The sequence below is a fragment of the Solea senegalensis genome, unplaced genomic scaffold (genome assembly GCF_019176455.1).
Source record: "Solea senegalensis isolate Sse05_10M unplaced genomic scaffold, IFAPA_SoseM_1 scf7180000015816, whole genome shotgun sequence".
Lineage (NCBI taxonomy): Eukaryota > Metazoa > Chordata > Actinopteri > Pleuronectiformes > Soleidae > Solea > Solea senegalensis.
In genome coordinates this window covers 985-15,000 of record NW_025321465.1, presented here as the reverse complement: position 1 = coordinate 15,000, position 14,016 = coordinate 985, and the positions used below count along the sequence as shown (strand labels likewise).

General features: G+C 43.7%; 1 protein-coding gene across 1 annotated transcript in view; it reads left to right on the top strand.

The window, feature by feature from the left end:
• Positions 1-13,794, top strand: part of chsy1 (chondroitin sulfate synthase 1) — an 18,860-nt gene extending 5,066 nt beyond the window's left edge. The window contains exon 3 of the mRNA XM_044017781.1: positions 11,836-13,794. Within this exon, the coding sequence (XP_043873716.1) occupies positions 11,836-13,428 (1,593 nt within the window). The 3' untranslated portion in view covers positions 13,429-13,794. The remainder of the gene's footprint in view (positions 1-11,835) is intronic.
• The last annotated feature ends 222 nt before the right edge of the window (positions 13,795-14,016 follow it).

Below are 14,016 nucleotides of genomic sequence, written 5' to 3'. Positions count from 1 at the left end.
TTTCTCCTGAGTCACAGCCGTGAAAATAAAGTCAGTTCCACTCTGAAGTGTACGAGGTCTGCATCGCATGATCACGTCTCAGTATTTTGGATGATTTGTGTGAATATTCACTGACTATTTCTCACTAAAAGAACTAGAAATCACAGAGCAGAGTGTCTGTGTAGCAGCAGCAGTTATTGTTATCATTATCATTATTATTATTATTATATAACGTGTGTGTGTGTGTGTGTGTGTCCTCCAGTGGACACGCCCCAGTGTGTGAGTGCAGTTTGACTTCACTTATTTGTCTGTAAAACACGTTTGACATCAGAGAGCAGCGTCGTCATGGTTACAGTGTGTCAAGTTTTTTTTTCCTCAGTCATGTTCACTAACAGGAAGTCACCCGCCCACCGTGTGTGAGCACACACACTCTGCTCCTCCAGACCTATTTATTTTTGAATCGTCAGTCTAAACATCTAGTGGGAGGAGCCACAGAGATCGCAGACCACGGGATGTCTGAAAATACACGATGTCTGTCCACAACACACACACCCACTGACACAGTGAGCAGAACCTCTTATGGAACCTCCACAGAATCTTATGGAACCTTCACAGAACCATGTGGAACCCCCATAGAATCTTATGGAACCTTCACAGAACCATGTGGAACCCCCATAGAATCTTATGGAACCTCCACAGAATCTTGTGGAACCTTCACTGAATCTTGTGGAACCTCCACAGAATCTTGTGGAACCTTCACAGAATCTTGTGGAACCTCCACAGAATCTTATGGAACCTTCACAGAATTCAAGAGTTCTTTATTGTCATTCCAACACACATTAAAGGTGACATATTATAACCTATTAAAATAGTTCCCTGGTGTCCTAATGAACATGTCAGTGACATGCTTTGGTCAAAATACCATAAGGATGAAGCACCATAACTGTTTCAGAACGCTCGGTTTTGTGCGTGGTCCCTTTTATATGCAAATGAGACACAGGCAAACACACACCCACTTCTTTCAGGAGGTTTCTGATTTGTCCCCCTCCCTCCACTAGTTCTCTGACAATATCAACATGGCAGCGTGCACAGAAAACAGCGAGAGTGCCGTCACAGGAAGAGACGTCCAACATAAGGATCGAGCCGAACACTGTCCAACTGTAAAGCATGTGCAAAGTACAGTCCGTGGGGGTGGGGACAGCAAGGCTATGGGGGCCACAGAGATTTCAGGAGTCTGACAGCTCCAGGGTAGAAGCTGTTCCTCAGTCTTGTTGTCCTGCGCTTGATGCTCCGTAGCCTTCTGCCTGAGGCGAGGGGGGTGAACAGTGTGTGTGCTGGGTGGGTGGGATCTCTCATGATGCAGGTGGCCCTTTTCCTGCATCGGGAGGTGAAGATGTCCATGGTGGTGGGGAGGCAGAGGTTGTTTTCCCTGCACCAACCCTCCAGGTGTTCCACTTCCAGCCTGTAGCTGGACTCATCGTTGTTGCTGATGCGTCCAACCACTGCTGTGTCATCAGCAAACTTCACGATATGACAGCAGTCATGAGTGAGCAGGGTGAACAGAAGAGGGCTCAGCACGCAGCCCTGGGGGGAGCCAGTGCTGAGGGTGATGGAGGTGGAGGAGATGTTGTGGATCCTCACTGACTGACTGAATCTTATGGAACCTTCACATAACCATGTGGAACCTCCACATAATCTTGTGGAACCTCCACAGAATCTTGTGGAACCTCCACATAATCTTATGGAACCTCCATCTTGTGGAAATCTTGTGGAACCTCATAATCTTATGGGAATCTTGTGGAACCTCCACAGAATCTTGTGGAACCTCCACATAATCTTGTGGAACCTCCACATCTTATGGAACCTCCCCGAATCTTGTGGAACCTCCACAGAATCTTGTGGAACCTCCACATAATCTTATGGAACCTCCACCAAATCTTGTGGAACCTCCACACAATCTTGTGGAACCTCCACATAATCTTGTGGAACCTCCACATAATCTTATGGAACCTCCACAGAATCTTGTGGAACCTCCACATAATCTTGTGGAAACTCCACATAATCTTGTGGAACCTCCACATAATCTTATGGAACCTCCACCGAATCTTGTGGAACCTCCACATAATCTTGTGGAACCTCCACAGAATCTTCTCAGAACAGCAGCAGAGAGTGAGTTTTAGGAAATTGAAAAAGCTGCTGCCTCCTCTCTGGTTGAAAATCTCTTCTTCAGGCTGTTTCTTTAATCCCAGGCTGAGGTTAGTATGGTCCAATCAGAGCGGAGCAAACCAGGCTCCTCCTCAGCTCAGAGTCCCGCCCACTGCCAGCTCATGATCCAGCTCTCCTCTCTAATTGTAGACTGGGCCACTGTGCCAGCTCTGCTGAAGACACACTTACACACACACAGAAACTGAAGTTTGTAAAGCACTCACTCTCCCACACCAAAGTCCAGAAAAAAATGAGTGACTTTTCAGGAGTTGTTGATCCACTGCTGCCTCTATCACTAAGTTCAAATGACTTATTTTGTCAGATCAGATTGACCTCAGTGACACAACGTGACCACACGAGGCAGCAGAGGACCAGCAGCTACAATCCCTGATTTTCTCCCTGGAAGTTATTTCTGTAAACGCTGCAGCGATGACGTGCTCTAAGTTTAGCCCAGCACTGATTTGTTTAGACCACTCTGGTAAATGGGCGTGTTAAAAATGTGGCCTGGTGGGAGGGGCCTGGTCTCTGCTCAGAGACGCAGCATCTCCAGACTTGAGCTGAACAAATCTAAACAAACCGTGTGTGTGTGTGTGTGCGTGTGTGTGTGCGTGAGACAAATGTTGTGGGGACCTAAATCTGTTTACACAGTCACATTATGTAAATGACTACATTTTAAGGTGCCCCCTCAGGTCATGAATGTGTGTGTGTAACTCAGAGTTGATTGAACAAAAGCTGATCAGCTGTGTGACGGTTTGAACTCAGAGTTTGTGAAACTGTCAGACACTAATGAAAGAGAATCTGCTTCCTTGTTACACACACACACAGTGCAGGTGAAAGGTCACATGATTGTCTTTATATGAAAACATAATTTTATCAAACATGAGTTGTGAAACCTGAGAGTGAGGAGTGTGTGTAATCTCAGCAGATTATCTCTACCCTTTTGTCTCAGACACACACGCACACACACACACCCCTCTCTGGTGGAGATGATTAAAAGTGTTGACATTATTCGAGTTTAGGTTTATTTTAAATAAACTCTGTAAAGCTCAGTTTACTCAACATTAAACATCACTGACCTTCACAGCTGCATAGTTTACACTCTGATGTCTGTGTGTCTGTCTATCTGTCTGTCTGTGTGTCATGACTGGAATGTAAACTTTGTTTCCAGTGAAGGCCTCAGTGAGTCCGTCAGTCAGTTAATCAGTCAGTCAGTTAATCAGTCAGTCAGTTAATCAGTCAGTCAGTTAATCAGTCAGTCAGTTAATCAGTCAGGGGGTCAGTTAATCAGTCAGTCAGTGAGTCAGCCGTCAGTCAGTCGCTAATCAGTGAGTCAGCCGTCAGCACCAGTCACCGCTAATCAGTCAGCTGCGAGTCAGTTAATCGTCAGTGAGGCCCGTCAGTCAGTCAGTGAGTCTGCCGTCAGCACCGTTAATCAGTGAGTCAGTTAATCAGTCAGTGAGCCCGCTGTCAGTCATCAGTGAGTTCGTCAGCGTCGTCAGTGAGTCTGCCAGCCGCGAGTCTGTTAGTCAGTCAGTGAGTCAGCTTCTCGTCACTCAGCCGCGAGTCCAGTGAGCCGTCAGTCAGTCAGTGAGCCGTCAGTCAGGTCAGTGAGTCTGTCAGTCAGTCAGTCTGTCGCCAATTAGTGAGTCAGTGAGTCTGTCAGTCACCGTCAAAGTGAGTCTGTCAGTCAGTGAGTCAGTCAGTCAGTCTGTCAGTTAATTAGTGAGTCAGTCTGTCAGTCACTCAGTCGGTGAGTCAGTCTGTCTGTCTGTCCCCCTTCTGTGACTTCAGTGTCTTCATTTCTCCTTCAACATAAATCTTTTCTTCATTAAACAAAGAAATCATTCAACCTCAATCATTTTTAACATTTTCAGATATTTCTTTTCAAATGAAATTCATGACGTCACACTGTTCAGTCATCTGTTTTCTTAACTTCTTAACGAGAATGCTGCCATGACGATATCACTCACAGTCATTTAAGCCTTTGTTTGTGTTGACTTTGACGTCAGATTGACTTCAGCCACAGACACACACACACACACACTGTGTTGTGTTGTTGTTCTCTGGAATAATGAACTAATGACAGGTCAAGTTAACAGCTAGTTGTGTTTGGTTAAAGTCAGAGTGACGTGGTGATTGTTCACAGCTTCAGGCTGAATTTCATCATCAGGTTATAAAGTGGAAAACAACAGTGATGAAACAAGAAGAGACACGTTCATGAGAACCTTCATCATCATCATCATCATCATCATCAAAATAACAATAATGCTTCGTGTGTGTGTGTGTGTGTGTGTGTGTGTGTGTGTGTGCAATGACTGTGGGGAGGTTTCATGATGAATCACAGCTGTTCACTGATGAATGAATGAAAGAATGAATGATGCTGACTGATGTGAAAATATGACACATGTTTGAGGGGAACAATCCCCCGTGTGTGTGTTCCTCTCCTCCAGTAACATGAGCTCTGCCACACACACCAGCTGATTCCACTTATACTGTACACTATGGATTTAAAGCTGCAGTACGTAACTTTTAAATAGAATCATCTCTCTCATTGTAATAGTGTTTAGATCTGGTGTCACCCGGTGACACCCCCACCCCCCCGCTGCACACAGGAAGTGTAACTGAGTTAGTGAACAAGTGTAAACAGAGTCAGTGTTTGCCTGAACTTGTCTCCGCCCGCCCCTACTCTGCTGCTGTATACACGTAACCGCTCCCTCAGTCAGTCTGTTTTCAGAAAACAAGAGTTATGTTTTAAATAATAATGTACTAAAATAAGTTGTGATTCACGTAGAAACATCTTTTGGAGATGAATGAATGAATGAATGAATAAACATGTAAATTAGCCATTGTCTGCTTTTAGATTGTGACGCTGGTTTAAATTAACTTGCTGTGGATTAAAATATCAGCTTCAATAATCCAGATTCAAAATGATAAATTTGGTTCAGAAAATGTTGTCAAAGGTCAAAGACTTTCTTTGCTTCATGGAGCAAAGAAAGCAGCAAATCTTCAGTGAGTGTGAAGTCTGTCCAGTTATGAGATTAAAGGACAGACACACAGACGATGGATCCTTCATGACTGACATACCACAGATAGTAACATTCCTGAGTGTCGAGGTTGAAGGTGCAATGCTGACAGCACTCAAGTGCTCAAGGCTGCAGACTGGGAACAGAAGGTCAGTGGAAACTGTCGTCCTGGTCCTGGTCCTGGTCTGGCAGCGTCTCAGTCTGTGATTCATTGTCCTGCTGTTGTCAACTTAGACACTGTTCTCTCATTTTTTACCACAGTGTATTATCATGATATTTTACTCACAATACGATATTATCACGATATTTTAGTCACAATACGATATTATCATGTTATTTTACTCACAATACGATATTATCACGATATTTTACTCACAATATGATATTATCACGATATTTTAGTCACAATACGATATCACGTTATTTTAGTCACTATACGATATTATCACGATATTTTAGTCACAATACGATATTATCACGATATTTTGGTCTCAATACGATATCACGATATTTTACTCACAATATGATATTATCACGATATTTTAGTCACAATACGATATCGCGATATTTTGGTCACAATACAATATTATCACGATTTTTAAATCACAATACGATATTTTACTCACAATACAATATTATCACAATATTCTGATCACAATACGATATCACAATGTTTTACTCACAATACGACATCACGATATTTTGGTCACAATATGATATCAAGATATTTTACTCACAATACGATATTATCACGATATTATCGCTGGCTGATTGTATTCAATTCCCTTGTAAGTCGCTTTGGATAAAAGTGTCTGCTAAATGACATGTAATGTAATGTAATATTTTAGTCACAATACAATATCACAATATTTTAGTCACATTAAGATATCACGATATTTTGGTCACAATACGATATTATCACGATATTTTAGTCACAATACGATATCACAATATTTTAGTCACAATGCGATATTATCACGATATTGCCAAATATTCCCCCCCAGCGTACATTTACAACAATTGCTAACAAAACAACACATGTTCACTCACAGACAGCACAGCCATGTGGACAGCAGAGGTAATGCAGCTGAAACATGCTGAAGAAGACGTATTTGATTAAACTTGAAAACGACATCACGACGCATTCCTACACACTCCAATTTTACCCATTCACCACTTCCTCAGCTGCCTGAGCTTTTCTCTCCAACCTGAGACTGAAGTGATGAGTTTTTTCCATCAACCCACTCTCTCTCCCTTTGTCTGTCTCTCCCTCTCTCTCTCTCTCTCAAAACCTTGGACTTTGAAACAAGCTCAAGTTTTGGTTTGGAGGATTTGCTTCGTCATAATGTGAGGATTTAGTGACACGACTGTTTCCACTGACGAAAGTAGAGCAGAGAGAGAGACAGACAGAGAGAAGTCTGTTTAAATAAAACGATGCGAGCGCATGTGTGTGTGTGTCGGGGGAGGGCGGAGACTTGATAGAAACCTTGTCTATTATTAAAGCATTTGTGTTCAAAGGCTCTTATTGTGATATTTTGAGTTTGAGTTGAACGGAGGCTTTTGAGACCAATACACACACACACACACACACACACACACTGGCTAAAATAGGTTTATTGGAATTTGTTCTCTATCAAATTATTCTTATTATTATTATTTTTATTATATATTTTATATATAATATAAGTGTATATATATGTGTGTGTGTGTGTGTATATATACAATTTAATAACAATAACATAATGGGTTGAATCTTGGTTGTTTTATTATTGTTAAATCACAATAAGAGTTTGTGACACTGTGTCCCACACTGCCACCCTCAGGCAGGAGGACCACACACATGTAAAAAGCAGCCTCACTCAGCTCTGAGTGTGGGAGTAGCTACTGTATATGAGTAGTCACATGTCAGCTGGGTGTGTCTTGGAGTGTTTGTGGAGACACCTGGACCATGATCTGTAACCATCAGTGTGCATCTGTCATGGTGACAGAGGTCAGGCGGTCGTTCTGTTGCTGGGATCAAACAGGGACAGAGTTGTAATTAGTCGAGACCACGCCCCCCGGCCACTGCCACAAGGCAGGGGGCGGGGCCTGATCACTGTTTGTATGTTTCCGTGTCCAGTGTGTGTTCGGTGTGTGAATGTGAAACTTCTCTGAGCAGCATGTTCACAATGAATCTAACCCGTTTCCTTTGTTTACTCCAAACACAATGGAAATGTGATTTTCAGCTTCTTAAATGTGAATATTTTTCAGCTTATTAAGAATCAGTGTTGTCATATATTTGAGTATTCATATTTTCAGATTGATCAGGTGTATGATGTGGGTGTGGCCGACCTCAGGTAGTCATTAGTGTGTGTGCGTGTGTGTGTCAGTGCAGAGCAGCTGACTGTGCGGAGCCACTTCAATTCAAATTCAATTCAATTCAATTCAATTCAATTCAAACGTCAAAAACCTTCCTTAAAAGCCAAAGGAAAAAAATGAGCCAATATCGGTCAAAATGGTGTCTTTTTATTGTTGAAGGTAATTCCAGGCGTGTGGTTCAGCAGCACCACCCACCACCCACACCAACCAGGAAGTGTTTGTGCTCACACATCAGTGTTTACATCAGCCTATAATCTGCACCTCAGTCCTGCCCTAAACAATCTGAGGAACATTCAGGAAACTCACAGAGTTACTGTTTCACATGTGAATCCACCTGCCCTGGATTGAAACTAGTCCAGTATTTACATAATCCATCAATCTGTCCATTAGTTTGTGATTAATCCATCAGTGTCCATCAAACCTGGAAATTATGTTTTCAGCTTCTTAAATGTGAAGAATTCCAGTTTCTTTGCTCCATAATAGACTTAGAGACTAAGACTTAGACTTGCTTTTATTGTCATTGCACAGAAAACACAGCAGTGAAAACTAGCTTCAAAATGACTGACTGATAACTGACTGATAAATGACTGATAACTGACTGATAACTGACTGATAACTGACTGATAACTGACTGATAAATGACTGATAAATGACTGATAACTGACTAATAACTGGCTGATGTATTTACATCTTAGTCATTGTTGTGATTCTTTTCACTTTAAAGACACAAACACTGAGACATCGACACAAATAAACCAACAAACACCAAGATGTGGAAACACGTTCAAATGTTGTGAATAAAATCCTAATTTGCTGTTTTTTCCAAGATGAAGTGAATGAAACGTGTGTGTTGTGGTGACCTCTGACCTGGCTCGGTTTCCTGTTTTCAGTTGTAAATGTTCATGGAGACAAAAGTGAAGCAACTTCTGCTTTTGTCTTTTAAATGTCATTGTGGTTTTGTTGTCGTTTTTTTTGAAGACATTAATGCAAAATCAGATATTATCTTTTAATCCAATTTAATCCAAATCACATGAAATCTGTAATATAATTTATGTGAAATAAAAAAAAAAACATAGACAAAATCATTCTATGAACCATAAAACTGTAAATGCCACAGACTGAGGCTGCGCACGCTCGTGTTGACCTAATCACAGATTAACGGATTAGACGGGATTAACAGATGTTTACTGAAGAGTCCTGATGTTTGGTGGAGCACAGACCATGATTTACACAATATTAAAGGTTTTGAACTGTAAAACGTGAAAAGTGTTTGCTGCTGTGACACTAATGTAAAGATCTGAAGAGATTTTCATGTTTTTCAAAGATCCGGAACGCGTGAACAAAGTGAGACACACACACACACACACACACACACACACACACACACACACACACACACACACACACACACACACACACACACACACTCTGATGACTGTGTCCGGTGGTGATGTCAGTACAGTTGGCTTTGACTCAGTGTCTGAAGAAACTGCTTCACTGGAGAGAAGATGAAGCAACAGCAACAAAAACTTTATTCAAATGCTGAATTTAAAGTAAAGTCATATATTTACACTATTGTTTTCTATTTTATATTACTGTAAAGCACTCACTACACACACACACACACACACACACACACACACACACACACTGCTGCCTCCATCCCTAAGTTCAAATGTCTGATTTTGTCTCTTCACTGTTTGAAATCCAACGTTCAGATTGTCGTCAGTGACACAAAGTGACCACACGAGGCAGCAGAGGACCAGCACTCCTGGGTGTGTGTGTGGGAGAAAATAAAACTGTAGCCAATCACAAGCTTGTGAGGTATAGTTTGTATTTGTGTGAATAAAAGCTCCGCCCACTCATATCACATACATGTGCTTTCATGTGAAAGTCTCTGATTGACAGGAAGGGTTTACTGTGTTTTCTGAAATGTTCCATGATTGTAAGTTGCAGCAGATGTTGGTGTCAGAGGTAAAGTTTGACCTTTAACCTCTGAGGGCCCAGCTCCATGCAGGACAGAGGTGCAGTGTGTTGTGATTGGCAGGCTACACAGGGACACAGCATGAACTCAGGCACTTCCTGCCATTCGTATTCAGCTCCAGGTATGGTTTTCCCGCAGCTCTTAAGCCGGTCCTGTCTCATTCCACGTAGAGCTTTCCCCCGGGGATCAGGCCTGTGGCTGCATTCCAGAGCCTTCCTCTCAAATTAGCCTCTGTGGAGGCTGCAGCGACACAAACGCTGCTCTTTGACCACAGCTCTGAAAACAGCTGTGCCTCTGTTCACACTTTTAGACTCCAGGAATCTGAAGAACAGTAGCTTTGTGAAGCTGCAGCAGATCTGAACTCTGCTGGACTCTGCTGGACTTCACTGACCTTCATGATCACTATGACCATGTGGATAAACTTAAAAAAGAGAAATGACAGGTTTCTTTCAAGTGAGATTTTAATTAATGACACATAGTTATCATTGACTGTAGCGGTCTGTAGTGGACTTTAGTGGTCTGCACGGGCCTAGAATCAGAGCCTGGCCCTGGCAATAGGGGGTGAGCCTGAGCCCAGCCCGGCCCCACCTGACTTTTTTAATAAAAACCATAAGAACAACGTGTCAGATGTTAATTTTAGATTACCGTAAATTTCGGCCTATTGAGCACACCTGACTACAAGCCGCACCAGCTAAATTTGAAAAGAAAATCCATTTTGTACATATGTAGGCCGCAGGTTTTCATGTTGTAACCAGTAGCGGCGCCAAGATTCCATCTCTTATCAAAGGAGTTCGTTAATGAATGCATCAACTTTATGAATGACGAGTGAGTGCACGTGACTAGTGCGTCCGTGATCGCGAGTGGGCCACGGACATAAGTGGGCCCACCTGTAACGCCGCGTATGGTTGTAACATGAGATATTTACATAGAAAGACGCTACATGGAAGTTTTTCGTTGTTGTTTTTATTAAAACAACGTAATTTAAACACGGGGTGAACATGCCTAGAAAATAAAACAGCACCAACACGGCATCAACATGCCTGGTTAACACTTAAGCCTACCAGAATAGTCATTGGTCGCTATCTTCATCTTCTTCTTGCGCACTAAAGCCACCGGAAGTCTTCATCTTCAGCGCATAATCTTTCCCCGCGTCTGTCTCACTTCAGCGTTTACTGCTAGAGAGTGCCCCCCGGTGGCCGTTAGCCAGTAAAAATCTATAAATTAGCTGCACCATTGTATAGGCCGCAGGGTTCAAAGTGTGGGGAAAAAAGTAGCGGCTTATAGGCCGAAATTTACGGTATATTCTTTATATTCTTGTTAAATATTTATTTTTATTTTATTTATTGATTTGACTGAATGACTGAGACACGGGTGCGTGATCGACCTCCGACCTCCTCTGACTTAAATGTCGTTTCCTTTCAGTATTACGTTTATTTAGGAAAAATAGTTTGACACTGATCAGTCTCTTTTCTCTTAAGTGATGTTTGTGTTTGTGGTGTGACGCAGAGTCATGTGACCTGTGGGTGACAGATCACATGACCAGGCTGCTTTAAGTTTAAAGTTAATCACTAACACATTTTTCAAAAAAAAAAAAAGTCTGAGTTTGAGGTTGTGATGTAGTAATCGGCCTCCCCGGCCCCCCGGGCTCCAGCTCTGTGACTGAGTTGTGAGCGCCCCCTGCTGGCGCTGTGGCCCCAGTGGAGATGTCTCGGTCAGGTTAAAGCTGCAGTACATAACTGTAACATTTTGTCATCACTTCCTCTGTGCAGCGTGGGAAAATGTAAACACTGTTACAGTGAGAGAATTAAAACGACTCTGTGAACTCACGTGACCTTTGATTGTTTAAAAGTTACGTACTCCAGCTTTAAATCTGCTCATGATTTAATCTGAGATTAACCTTCAGTGTTTTTATTTAATTTGATTATTTATTAATGTGAGTTTCAGTTTAAGCTGCTCAGTCACTAAAGGTCTAATTTATTATTATTATTAAGTTTTCTCAGAACATAAATGTGTGATTTATTATTCTGTTCTGTGTGAAGCCCCGCCCACATCAGTTTAGAACCATGTGATCATCTCTGCTCTGTATGAACACAAATGTCATCATCATTAAAAAAAACCTGACTTTTAGGTTTCTTTTTGTGTCTGGACAAACGGTGGTGTAGTGACTAGCATTGTTGCCTCACAGCGGTCTGTGTGTGGGGGGAGTGTCAGCTGTGACCCTTGAGTGGCACAGAATGAATGAATGAAGTGGTGGTATTGCTAACACGAGTCGCTCTGTCTTTACAGATGCAGCAGCTGTTCTACGAAAACTATGAACCAAACAAGAAAGGCTACATCCGAGATCTGCACAACAGCAAGATCCACCGGGCCATCACACTCCACCCCAACAAGAACCCGCCCTACCAGTACCGCCTGCACAGCTACATGCTCAGCCGCAAGATCGCAGACTTGCGACACCGAACCATCGAGCTCCACCGGGAGATCGTCCAGATGGGGCGCTACGGAGCGGCCGAGCCCGGCAGAGACGACCTGCAGTTGGGAATGCCGCCGTCGTTCATGCGCTTCCAGCCGCAGCAGAGGGAGGAGGTTCTGGAGTGGGAGTTCCTGACGGGGAAGTACCTGTACTCTGCTTTGGACGGTCAACCCCCTCGCCGCGGGATGGACTCCTCCCAGAGACAGGCTCTGGATGACATCATCATGCAAGTGATGGAGATGATCAATGCTAACGCTAAGACACGAGGCCGTGTCATCGATTTCAAAGAAATCCAGTATGGCTACCGGAGGGTCAACCCTTTATATGGCGCAGAGTATGTGCTGGACCTGCTGCTGCTCTACAAGAAGCACAAAGGAAAGACCATGACGGTTCCTGTGAGGAGACACGCCTACCTGCAGCAGACCTTCAGCCAGATCCAGTTCAGAGAGGAGGAGGAGATGGACGCCAGAGCTTTGGCCAGTCACATCAACAAAGAGTCCGACTCCCTCTCGTTTCTGTCCAACTCCCTCAAGATGCTGGTTCCCTTCAAACTGGCCACTTCAGGCCAGGACCAGCGGGAACCCAAGGAGAAGAAAGTCAATATCCTGGTTCCTCTGTCGGGCCGCTATGACATCTTTGTGCGTTTCATGGCCAACTTTGAACGGGTTTGTCTGATCCCTAACCAGAATGTCAAACTGCTGATCCTGCTCTTTAGCACGGACAACAACACAGAGCGGGTCAAGCAGGTGGAGCTGATGAGGGAGTATCACATGAAGTATCCTCGCACCGAGATGGAGATCAAGCCCGTCACCGGCTCCTTCTCCAGGGCTTTGGCTCTGGAAGTGGGTTCCTTACATTTCTCCAATGACTCGCTGCTCTTCTACTGTGATGTGGACCTGCTCTTCACCAACGACTTCCTTCAGAGGTGTCGGGCCAACACCGGCCTTGGCGAGCAGACCTACTTCCCCATCATCTTCAGCCAGTACGACCCCAAAGTGGTTTACGCCGGGAAGGTTGCCAGCAGCAACCACTACGTCTTCACCTCCAAGACGGGCCTGTGGAGGAACTACGGCTTTGGCATCGTCTGTGTCTACAAAGGAGACCTGGTCGCAGCCGGAGGCTTCGACACCTCCATACAGGGGTGGGGCCTAGAGGATGTGGACCTCTTTAACAAATTTGTCCAGTCGGGGATTAAGTTGTTCAGAAGTACAGACACAGGGATAGTTCACGTCCACCACCCGGTCATTTGTGACCCCAACCTGGAGGCCAAGCAGTATAAGATGTGTCTGGGCTCCAAAGCGTCGTCGTACGGTTCGGGTCAGCAGTTAGCCGAGCTGTGGCTGGATAAGAACGACCTGAACTTCAGGAGACCGGCCAGTAACAACGGCTCAGTCAGGACAGCGTGAATCTGAAGCTTCTTCTACAACCTAATTTATTTTTTACTGCAACTGAGACGACACATGGACACTTTTGGATTTTTTTTTTAAAAAAAAGAAAAAAAACAGAAAACATTGTGATGAATTGTTGGCCACGTGGGCGGAGTCTGCGATGTCCGACTGTGAGAGTTTTACCTCAGTGAAGAACATAAAATATTCCATTTTGTCTGCGAACTTTCAGTAGCAGCCGCACTCGCAACGGAACGGTTTATAAGAAACATTGATGAGACGCAAAACGACCGCAGTGATCGACGGTGAACGACTGCAGTGAATGGTCAGTGATCGACAGTGATCGATCGCAGTGAACGGTCAGTGATCGATCGCAGTGATCGATCGCAGTGATCGATCGCAGTGATCGATCGCAGTGAACGGTCAGTGATCGACAGTGATTGACTGCAGTGGTCGACAGTGATCGGTCACCTTTGATTTCCGCTTACTTCTGATGGTTAATTTCACAACATAACACTGTTACTGTTTTTTGTATGTTTTATTTTCTTTATTTTTCATTTCTGTGAACCTGCTGGATTTGAGACCTAAAATTCATCTTTTGCTGTTTAA